The sequence below is a fragment of the Punica granatum genome, chromosome 4 (genome assembly GCF_007655135.1).
Source record: "Punica granatum isolate Tunisia-2019 chromosome 4, ASM765513v2, whole genome shotgun sequence".
Taxonomy (NCBI): domain Eukaryota; kingdom Viridiplantae; phylum Streptophyta; class Magnoliopsida; order Myrtales; family Lythraceae; genus Punica; species Punica granatum.
Window position 1 is genome coordinate 10270950 of NC_045130.1, and position 11643 is coordinate 10282592.

Here is an 11643-nt window from a genome sequence, read left to right on the forward strand (position 1 = left end):
ATAAAGAAAATTTTATTACAAAAGTTTAAATATGAAAATAATAATTGGTTTGAATTTATTTTAATATATTTTAGCATATAAAAAGTTATACAGTAAATTCAAATTTGTGTAGAAAAATATATAACAAATATATATCAAAAGTTATTAAGTAAAGAATTCATGTAATATATACATCCTTGCAATGATCAAATTAAATACTTTTAAATAAGATCGATAGTTTTATTTTATGAAAGATTAAGAAACTTAGAGTCTATTAAAAATTTTAAACATTATTATTTGTTTGTGCGTCTTTATTATAACTGATATTCTATATATTAAGTTTTATAAATTTGAACATTTTTAGATAAAATGACCTAGTCACTTGGATGAGAGTTTTACTGAATTAAGCTTGTATGAGATTAGTTATAATGCTTAGAATTTTTTAAATCAATTTAAAGTTTATATAAGTATAAATGATTATTTATTTTCTTACTATAAAATGATAAATATATTTATTTGGTAATGATATGATAATAAGTTATTAAAATATTTTTATACATTTTTGAAAACTTTCGTTAATATATATATATATATAGTATATTAACGCATGAATTAGTCAGGATTTTATCACTTTTATTTTGATATTTTATTTTCTACCCTTATTTAATGCATTGGTTATTTTATTAAAATGATGAAAAAATTAAAAAATTTTAATGATATGATCATTATTGAATATTTTCTTTATAATATATATATATATAGCATATTAAGATATAAATTAGTAAGGATTTTACCACTTTACCTCCATATTATTTTGATATTTTCTTTTCTACCCTTATTTAATCCATTGATTACAACTATATATATATATGTGTGTGTGTGTATAGGTGATTAATTGAAGAGTCAGTTATTGACAGAACTTAATAACGAGACCGCCAAGACAATCAAATATATAGTTAGTCGTTAGCATTATCATTATCTGCTCAATTAATTCCGGAAATAACAGTAAGACAATGCTGGCATCATTTTTAATTGCTTAATTAGTTGTTAACGATAACTGATTCTCGAAGAGCCCACAAAAAAGCACTACAAAATATAGGATCGACTCTCACATTCTCTGAATAATCTCGTTCTTCTCTTTTATATAGAGACAAATGAAACATATATATTTTGCAACGTATAAATTGCAAAGTGTACCAAGTGTAAAAATTCGCTTTAATGTTCATATAAAATAGTCGCTATTAGAAGTTGCTATAGTTACGCGTTACGACATCCCGGACTATTTCCATTCCAATGGGAAACGAAAGTGCCCGCATGATAGGCTAGTTGTTATTAGACTATGCCATATTGACCTTCCTTGTAAGTCATGATATTTTATTGAAGGGAATATGTCAAACCTCGGAGGCGTACCGTACTGTAGTGTTGGAAGAATAGAAGCAGAGGTAACCAAAATTGAATTTATAGATATGAGGCGCGCACAAAAGGATGCCACCACTGAACTCATTAACTTTACTCAGATCAACAATTAAAAATGGTCGATAATGCGAACGGATTCGGGATTCCATTACATTATACAAATACAAAGTCCAACCTCCTCGACTTTCCACCTCCTCACCAGTCAGAGACGAAAGAAATAAACGATGACATATGCCGCAAGGTGCCTTCCCGATTGAACATCTTCATCAGATTGTAACAGCATCAGCATGTCATATGGGTGCTTAGCCAACAAACAATAAAGGAAGAAAGAAATAAACCAGTATGTGGGCACAAAATGAAATGCCTAACCTTCTTTAAGTTCTGCTTTTCCAAAAAAAAACGAAAGAACCTTCTTTGAATTCCTTCCTCTATAACTTTTGAAGTGACTGCTGCTCTTCATCAGGCAGGTCGTCCCCAAATCCCCGCTGCGCGATTCTGTAATACAATATGGCCATCGTTGCCAAGCATGCCCTGAGGTGGGGAAAACCCATTATTAATCATTAGATGCACATGATCAATCAGCAAGAATTTCAGCTGAATATGATACTAATTCCCCCCCATAAGACAATGAGTTCAATGGGACTGCAGCAGCGCATCTTTCAAGTAATTTGACTTAGAATTGCTTCCAGTTGGAAAAAGAGAAGCCTAATGATACACCACTTCCTTTCTAGAGCCTGAATTATCCAATTGCGTAATAGCTAAACATTTTACTGCAACAACTCAAAAGGGTAGTCGTCTTCCTAGTTCTCTAATTCCCCAGTTAGTAACACGAAGATAACGGATTGATAGGGCACAGACGGTCCCGTGACCATTACCAACTACAAATACTGTTTAGTACATGCAATCCACTTCAATAGGATCGTTCTAATTCTCGAAGAATGAGGGACAAGGGGATTGATCGAGAAAGACCATAACAACATAGATATGGATGCAAAACGAGATTAAGATTATACACCTCATGGATAACAAAAGCACAAGCAAAAATAAAGGGGAAAGAGGCAGAACTTACATGATTGCGATAAGCAGTAATATTTTTCGCGGATCCATCCTCGACGATCGGTGATTCCGCGGACGGCCTTCAGGAACATCACTCAGATGTGATAAATCCTTTCGTGGGGGTGCAGTCACTGGCAGAGTAGGTAATGCACTTGACCAGAAAGGGAGCAATGCCCTTAGAAACTTGTGGTGAACTGGACCTGCAATTAAATACGATCGTCACTTAAATTTCTATAACAGAATATAATTTCAGATTAATAAGACTTTAGTATGGTGATGCTTTATAGTCATATAAAGCTGTAAAAGAATGAGATAACGAAAGGTTTGAGAAACTCCAACAAAGTCTCACCCCTTCGATTGTACTTTTTGCGGTTTGCATCTTCATCATCAGCATAATAGGATATATCTGAGTACTGCCGATCAACCTGAAGTGGCCCCTTCCGAGTTGTAGCACCAGGCTGTATGGCCAATAACACAATCAAGATAAATACAAGAACTAAGAGGAGCAAAAATATTTTTATATGTAAAGTATGTCCAGTCAATGAATAAATTATTGGCCAAACTGATATATAGGGGTTATTAACGAACAATCTTCATCTCATTTTAGATATGCAATAAAATAAAAATCCCTTACAGGACTTGGGCTTTTATTGAAATTTCCTGCAGATCCAGGGGCATCTATCTCCACTATCTCTGACTCTGAGAATTTAGATGATCCCACACCACCTGTGCCTGAAGGCAGTGATATTGTACTAGATTCTCCGAGTCCATCAGATGCAGCAGTGTGCGCTGGAGGACCACGAGCCTCTGGATTTGCAACTGGATAATTGCCAAACAGGTTCTTCTCCATGCCAGTCTGCGTAATTGAAATATAAAGTTAAATAAAGTGCAAAATTAAGATCTACTGCATAATCAAACTGCATTGAAGGGTCTTCCAGCCTTAACAAATGCACAACTCAAAAATCCCAAAATACTAATTCAATTAAAAAGTTATGATGAAATGTTTATTCAGAGTTATGCTGTTAAAAGATGCCCCACACCAATAATACGGATTGAGAAGACTCGATGTGCAGTTTCAAATCAAAATGGAAACCTTATAAACAATCTCCTCAGATATGTTTCAGAATTAACAAGGAATGAAATAAAGGGCATGACAATCCAGATAGTCATAAAAATTCAAAATGTATATAAAGAATGCTATACCAGCGTAACTCTTTCTTTCTATAAAATAGCCTTTCAAAAGTAACATTTCTCATGCATGATATGGTGATTATGCAATCAAAAATAGACCGAGTAAAAGGAATCACTGGCTAATGTGAGCAAAATGTCAATAAGATGGCACCGACTAGCAGAAGTATATTATTTGTGTCAAGAGACACCGCGATACCTGCAAAATAGCCTCCTTCAGCAGCTGATGTAGTCGTGAGCCTGAATCTTTGATGCTCTTGGGAGGCCATATCTGTGGTGATTAGAGCAGACAAGAGCATTATATTGAACAAAAAGAAATCTGTCAGATTGAAGTCTTTGAACAACAAACAAGAGAAAAATTCTGTTATTCTAAAATAAAGTTCCAGCATGCAATATATACTATGACGGACGGCCCAAAATTCTACTGGTTCTTGCTAGAGCCTGTCTACTCAAGACCATGTCCTGATACAGGTTTTTACAGCTATAAGCAATTATACAATGAACATAACACTGATAAAATATAACATAACGCAGGAAAAAGTGTCCATCTTTGATTATGAAGCAAAATGTAAAGTAGCTTATATAATGAAATAAAGGAAGACACGACAAATCAATTACTCCAGCTTTTGACTCTAAGGTAGCAGTGGTTAGAAGGCATTACAAGCAAGATGAGACATCAAAACTTTCAAATCATTCAGATATTTCATAAGTTTATTGATTAGATAAATGACTTTCACCTCACTGCCACCAACAAGACACTACTCATTCGTCACTTCCCATCAAGAGGCTACATGCGTAAGTCCTATATCATCCATAATACTACAACAGACTCTGGCAAACACCATAACTAGTAGCCTAAATTCCTATTCAGACATGAACATGCCAAGTTTGTCATGCAAATACTACTAGATGCTAAAGAGACGGTACTACAAATATCCCATGTTGTAAGTAAATAAATTCGAAAATAATACAAAAGAGAGGAGATCAGCGAGTAATTATCTTACCGGTACGGAACATGCAGGACAAATATATCCAGCAGGAGCAGTATGCGGAGGGAAGCTTTTGATGTGTGAAACCAAGCAATTCGTATGCATAACATCTATAAAAATTCAAAAAAAAATTCCATTACAAACAGCACAGTTAGTTGACTATACTTATTGAACATTCTCCAGGGTCATATGAGGAAAATAACAAAAAATTCACATCACATACGCAAGCAACCCAGACGAGTAGTTTGTGGACTTGTTCCCTCTTCAAGCACAGCTTGACAGAAGCAGCATGTTGGAGGCCAGTCATATTCTCCATCTATAACCCACTCTGAGTAGGTCCGAACCTATAGAAAAACAGAATCCTCATTGTCTTCCCTATAGACAGCCTTCACAAATGACATCAGCTAAACAAACAGCAGCCAGAACCTTTTAAGATTTTTCAGGCTATAAATTTCCAGGAGATGCAATTGAATAAGAAAACTCCATCAAAAGAATCATAATACTTTCTCCGAGGTACCAATCATAAAACACCAAAGAAGTCCTTAGCATTCTGAGCTCACTATAAGGAGAACCCAGTTATGTTCATGTCTGGAAATTCGAAAGAAATAAGTTAAGGAATGAACATCTTCATTTTTTTTTTTAAGAAAATTTTGAGCTCCAAATTTAAATTTAGCAAGCCTGACTGCGTGAGACAAAACACGAGAAAAACCAACCAAAGTATCATATACTTGCCACACATATTTGATGCTCTGGAAAGCAGATGCATCCTCCACAGACAGGATCCTTGTGCACGAAACAGTATAGTTTTGTAGCCTGAAGTGACATGGAAATCCAAGCATAATCAGCCAATCATCAGCATGACCAGTATAATATCAGAAAATCTTCAAACCCTCTGGAGACCAGACCAGCAAATTTTGTTACAAATGGTTACCTCCCACACTATTTTCATTGAAAAATGCAGATGCACACGACAAAAGCTCATGGAAATAGGATGCACTGATCCAGCTTGATCGCTTTACATATAAATATATTGCTTTCACATAAAATAGGAATTTAATATCGAGGTTATCCTCATCTACGCGCAAATTTACGCCCCTGCGATAACCAAAAACCATAAACGGTGCCATGCACCTTGCAATGAATCCCTTTCCAAGCTCAGCATCGACGCAACTGATCTAAAAACATGCATCAGATCTAAATCCCCGACCAATTCGTCCCAGTCGAAAACATTCTGAATCAGATGGCTGAACATCACCATGAGCCAGCTAATCTTAGTCCCACATTTCCCTGAGCTGAAGAGGCGTACCTTGCGGCATTTGCAGACTACCATTGCATCGAACGGCGAACAATCAACAACAGAACGACTGACTGACTGAGAGATAGATCGATCGCCTGATTGCAATGGACGAAGGAAATGCGATCTACTCCCTTCCCGTCCGATGAACCTGCTAGGGTTTAGGTTGAAGCAAACGCAGACAGAAACGGAGGGATCTGAGGATAATTGATTGAGATTGGGAGCTAAGCAGCAGAAATCAAATGGCTTCTTCGAAATTGCCTTATTTGATTTTAGAGTAATTTTTTTTAATATACTCTACTTATTTTCAATTCAGCAATATAATTATTTTTTTCTCTTTAATTTTTTTACTATTCAAATTTAATTTTTAATATTAAATTTTCTCAATTATTTATTATTTTTACACAATTCAATAACACAATCATTATTTTCTCTCAACTATTAATTACATTTTCATACTTTTTTATAATTCATTAAAACAATCATTAATTTTTTATTTTCTTCATCCACTTTATTATTATAACTCAATTAAATATATATATATACATAGTAGAAATGGAGTTGAGCTCATGGTACATCCCAAATAGCTCCCCGAGATTGTGCAATGTAGTTCGATAGATAGAGTTCCTTATATTTTTGTTAGCGATGAGTTTAGTATAAAGAAATAAAAATTTAAAAAAATGAAATATATTATAGAATCTCATAAATAAGAATCAAATCTAAAACCTTTTAACTTGTAAGCGATAGTTTGTGCTATTGCATTATGACAAATTTCTCGTGTTTCCTATATTTTATAGGGGTAAGTCAAGTCATTCCTTCCCCTTTGATCTCTTTTCTCTCTTCCTTTCTCGTTTTTCTTTGAATTGGACATGATGAAGTAGGCCATATATATACTTTGTGTTCTATCCTCCGTGTAAGTCGGTCAATTAAAAGTTGGATAAAGATAAGACGAAGTATTATGGCAGAGCAGCCTTGGTATCATGATTCACTGAAGATTTCTGCTTTATCAATTCGATTCGTCCTTGAAAAAAAAAAAACAGAGAGAGAGAAAATATTCAGTACCAGTTCTGAAAATGATGGTTTTTTTGGGAATTAATAATATGAGCTTTGAGATTAATTATAACACATAATAATAATAATAATATAAGAAAACAGAATCCATGATCTAAACTTGGTGCTTTTCATCGGTGACTATACGCTTTCATACAGAAGGGAGGATGCATTCTTTGACAAATTAAATAATTGGACCATTTTGAGACGACTATATAGTAGTATATAGAGAGTGATCTGCAATTATCCCAAAATTGGGTTCAGCTCCGCTTCCTCAGAAAATTAAAAGCACATTATTTAAATATATATAATAAAAAAAAAAGACCATGTGGGCCTTTTGAATTAGACACTCTGGGGGGCCTTTTGCATTAGATACTGTAAGCCCACTCATAGGCTGGCTCTCATTTTGGGGTTTGCTGTGGAACTAATATTTCGCATGCAATTCCTTACACCCCGTTTGGAATCAATTCTTATAATAAAATATTTGATTCGATTCGTTTCAACTTGGTTCAATTCAACTCAATTGAACTATTAATGAACTATCCCGTGTTTAGAATATTCATGGATTTAACTGAAGCGAATTGAATTCATTTTGGAATGAAATGATCAGTTTATAAAGGAATTTGAGATTAAAAAAAAATTAAGGTTGTAACCTCTAGTTGAATTGATTTTTAGCCAAATTTTGATGATTTTGGTCCGGTTTCAAACCCAAAGCGAGGAATTCTTTGTATGTTCAATCTTATGCTTGTATCTTTCGAAATCCAAACAACAGAATTCAATTAGATCTTAATCAAATGAATAGAATTTCTACGCTTAAACGAATTTCAAAAGGAGCATGTTAGGGTTTCATTTCCATTACTTTTTTAAGCTAATCATGGAATTGATGGATTGGTGCTTTGTCCGAGACGCTGATTTTCTTTTCTTTTTTTACTACTAGTTAGATTCTAGTTAGTCAAGTTTGAGAAGTAGGTATCTTTCGTTTAAATCGGATGTACACGATCCATCGCGTCCATGCCTTGTTAAACGTACGAGATGTGATTTTAAGGTGCAAAATGCTACATTCTTGGTACTGGTTACACGTGTCAACTGATTCTAATCTCCAAGGGGAACCACGTATATATACCTCTTTTTCTTCGACTTAGAATTGAATTGAGATGGGATACTTTATTAGACTTACCAGCTCGAAAGTGTCATGCGATTCCAAAAAAGAGGATTCTTCATATCAGTTATATTCTACTCATCTTTCAATTTTTAAAGGGTAAGTAGCTTCACAAAAGAATTACGATGGCGTCAAAATAGAGAATCAATATTACAATGTGACCAGTCAAACCGCCAACTAAGCTCACATTTCTCCTAGAATCATCTGGGTGGTTGGTCTGCGCTGCTTTTTTTGCGATTTGATTGGGTTTTCTTACCTCAACTTTGTTGTAATTGATCTTTTTAGTTTGGTTTTTTTTTTCGATAGGCTCCGACCTCGTTTTGTGCATAAAAAAAAAAGGAAGTCAAACCGATCGATCGATTTATATATTTCTAGACATTTTGAATCAAGAAATTACAGTTAGGGTTCCAAATATCCTTTCGTGCATTAATAATTAATGAGAGATGCAGAGCTGATTGGTCAAACTATGAATGGGAAGGAACCCCACGAGAAAGAAACGAGAGAGCTTCCTAAAATTACTCAGCTCCCTCTCTCTGTCTTCTTGAAGGTTCCCTTTGTGATTGCCCAGAAACTGCAAGAAAGTTTTGGGTTCCGGCTTTGAGAAATTTCGAGGAAATTTATAGGAAATTAATTGACACCGAAGAAGACGAGCATGCATGTGTCACGGATGGGCCATTTTGCATGGACACTCAGGCACGCCTGGGAGGACCATGGATAGAGAGGCCCATCCGGTGACCCCTTACCCCCGGCTTTACGAGATCCCAAGAATCTCGGGAGGCATGTCCTTCTAAAAGCTTCTTCACAATTGTACCATATTCTAAATGTTCTAAACTCTTGTACATTCTTCTAGACTTTCTAGAGACTTATGTATTTATTATCGGTAGTCGGTAATTAGTAGCCCTACATTAATGTAGGATTTTGGCTTTGTACTCTATATAAGGGGCATCTCCTCATTTGTAGTACACACAAGAAGTTATACACAATTCAGAGCTTCTTTCTCTACTTTCTCTCTCTAGCGCGGTTAGGCTTACTTAGCATACGATCCTAAGGCCGCACAAATGAGGGAATGCTAGATAGCAATCAGCACACCCCGTGACACATGCATGAATGAAGTCAGAAGATCTAAGGCTATGTTTGTTGGTCCGGTTAGAATAGAGTATTAGAAGGCGATGAAATGGCATATTTCAAATTTTATGTATTTTCTAATATCCTAATCAAGGGTTTCGCATATGTCAACGTACAGGACATAATATATCAGAGAATGACCAACATATTCATGAAAATAAATATTTTTTATTTTAGAAAATAAAAATTAAGTTTCTAAAAATAATTTTTTTAATTAGAAAACAAAACAGTAGAGTCGTAGATCGATCCTTACATGGAGTACAATTGCTTAGAATGTGTTTGGTTTTTTAGTTGAGTTGAGTTGAGTTTTGGTTTTAATTAGTTTGTAATAATTGTATTGTTGAATTATGAGAAAATGTGTGAAAAAGTAATGAATGGTGAAGATTAAGTAATGATTGTGTTGTTAAATTGTAAAAAAAATAATGAATAGTTAAGAGAATTTAATATTAAAAATTAAATTGAATGGTTAAAAAAATTTAAAAAAATGAAAAAAATAATAATAATTGTGTTATTGAATTGAAAATAAGTGGAGTTGAGTTGAGTAGAATTGAAAATTTTTTAATAACCAAACGCATTGATGGTTTTATCATTTTTTATGCCAATTCTATTGCGTTTGGTTTTAGAGTTAAATAGAGTTGAGTTTTAATTTTAATTGGATTGTAATGATTGTGTTGTTGAATTATGAGAAAAAGTATGAAAAAATAATAAATAATTGAGAAAAAGTAAAGAATAGTTGAAAAAAGGTAATTATGTTGTTGAATTTTAAAAAAAATAATGAATAGTTGAGAGAAAGTAATAATTAGTTGAGATAAAGTAATGATTGTATTGTTGAATTATGGAAACAGTAATGAATAGTTGAGAGAAAGTAATGATTGTATTGTTGAATTGTGGAAACAGTAATGAATAGTTGAGAGAAAGTAATAATTGTATTGTTAAATTGAAGATACGTGAATAGAGTTAAAATTAAAATCATTCCCTGAAAATAAATTATCCCAAATTATGTTGTCACTACCAAACACAATATAAGAATTTCATAATCCTTATTCCAGTCCATAGCCGGCCAACCAAGTATAGTTTTAGTGATTCAGTGGAATGAGCGTGATAAATAAGAATTATATAACGATAATCCGTAACACACTCAAAAGGACCATGATAGACGAGAAAACTCTCGAATCTATATAAAAGAAATTTTTTCAATAGGCTATATTAAAGAAATTTTATTCACCGTATGCTTTTACAGTCATAGGCCTATAAGGCTTAAATAGAGAATTAATATGACGAATAAAGGAAACTAAAATCCTAATAATACCAATACGACTAAAAAAAGAAACACAACAAAAATAGGAAATGTAATATTAGACCAATTAGGAAGAAATAATAGGAAATCTTGATAATAAAATAAATTTTTTTGCTAGGCTTCTCATCATAGGTAGTTGGGAAGGAGCCTGATAGTGCATAAATAGTTTTTTTTCAGAGAGGGTAAAATAATAATTTTATGTGATTAGACCAATTAGGAAGAAAGTAATAGGAAATCTTGACGATAAAAGGAATATTTTGCTAGGCTTCTCATCATAGGCAGTTGGGACGGAGCCTGATAGTGCATAAATAGTTTTTTAAAGATGGCAAAATAATAATTTTATATGAAAAAAATCGTAAATGTATACTTTTTAGGATAAAAATTAACACTACTGAAATTACAGGGGGGTAAAGTGCCCCCTGGAGCCCATGTGGCTCCGCTCCTGATAGGCGGTGCCCTAATTTGGAAATATAGTGCCTAGGCACCGTCCTTCCTGCTTTGCAGCTGTCCGTTGATGCCATAACACCGAGGTTTCGGTGCTGAGGCACTGGACACGCTGCCATCTCGACGCTATAGCACGAGTTGTGAGTTGTCATTGTGTAATACTTGCAAATTCATACTATAAAAATCTTTATTAGGTTTCCAGCCGTGTACTCAATTGTGGAGGACATATTTTATGTGAATGAATTAGTGGAAACTGTGCGTGCTTTTTGATGACAAATATTTGCCGGTAGCGCTGGCTTCATTGGATCCATCACACTCGGCATCAAACCCCAAGTACGCATCATCATCGACAGCATAAAAGCTTAGCTATACGTCAGGCGGCCAACTAGTCTCGCCATGCATATTTATTACCTGGCTCATGACCCCAATCTCAGATCCCATGACTTTACTAGTGGCGGCCACATCCCGTACCCTACCCTTAAATAAACTAATCTTTTGAGACCAAATGTCCTGTGGGATCGACACTCTTTAACGTTGAGAGAAACCGAAGTCAGATGTGACCAAGGTTGTCAGAATCGTAAATCGTAAGATTTTACCTGTAATTACAAAAAAAATATATATATATATATACACACTAAATTTCATG

At 34.3% G+C, this 11643-nt stretch overlaps 1 protein-coding gene across 2 annotated transcripts; it reads right to left on the minus strand.

Moving 5' to 3' along the window:
• Nucleotides 1–1462: 1462 nt before the first annotated feature.
• On the minus strand, nucleotides 1463–6185 carry LOC116205954 (zinc finger protein-like 1 homolog). 2 transcript variants are annotated; one of them, XR_004156604.1, is made up of 10 exons: nucleotides 5935–6185; nucleotides 5361–5441; nucleotides 4852–4972; nucleotides 4644–4738; nucleotides 3839–3910; nucleotides 3086–3307; nucleotides 2801–2909; nucleotides 2465–2651; nucleotides 1765–1926; nucleotides 1463–1656 (listed from the first exon to the last, which is right to left on the minus strand). XR_004156604.1 is itself a non-coding variant. In XM_031538662.1 (9 exons), exons 1-9 carry the CDS (start codon nucleotides 5956–5958, stop codon nucleotides 1824–1826), a joined length of 1014 nt encoding a protein of 337 aa, XP_031394522.1. In that variant the 5' UTR covers nucleotides 5959–6185; the 3' UTR covers nucleotides 1463–1823. The 2 variants fall into 2 exon arrangements, 1 of the variants encoding a protein (XP_031394522.1); XM_031538662.1 differs by having other exon boundaries at nucleotides 1463–1926.
• Between the last annotated feature and the right edge of the window lie 5458 nt (nucleotides 6186–11643).

What these genes read in the sequence shown, in the direction of transcription:
- LOC116205954 (XM_031538662.1), bottom strand. Translation starts at nt 5,958, where the DNA reads ATGGTAGTCTGCAAATGCCGCAAG. An exon ending in TACTCGTCTGGGTTGCTTGC is followed by an intron (nt 4,739 to 4,851) that starts GTATGTGATGTG and finishes GAATTTTTATAG; the next exon opens with ATGTTATGCATACGAATTGC. An exon ending in TGAAGGAGGCTATTTTGCAG is followed by an intron (nt 3,308 to 3,838) that starts GTATCGCGGTGT and finishes TCAATTACGCAG; the next exon opens with ACTGGCATGGAGAAGAACCT.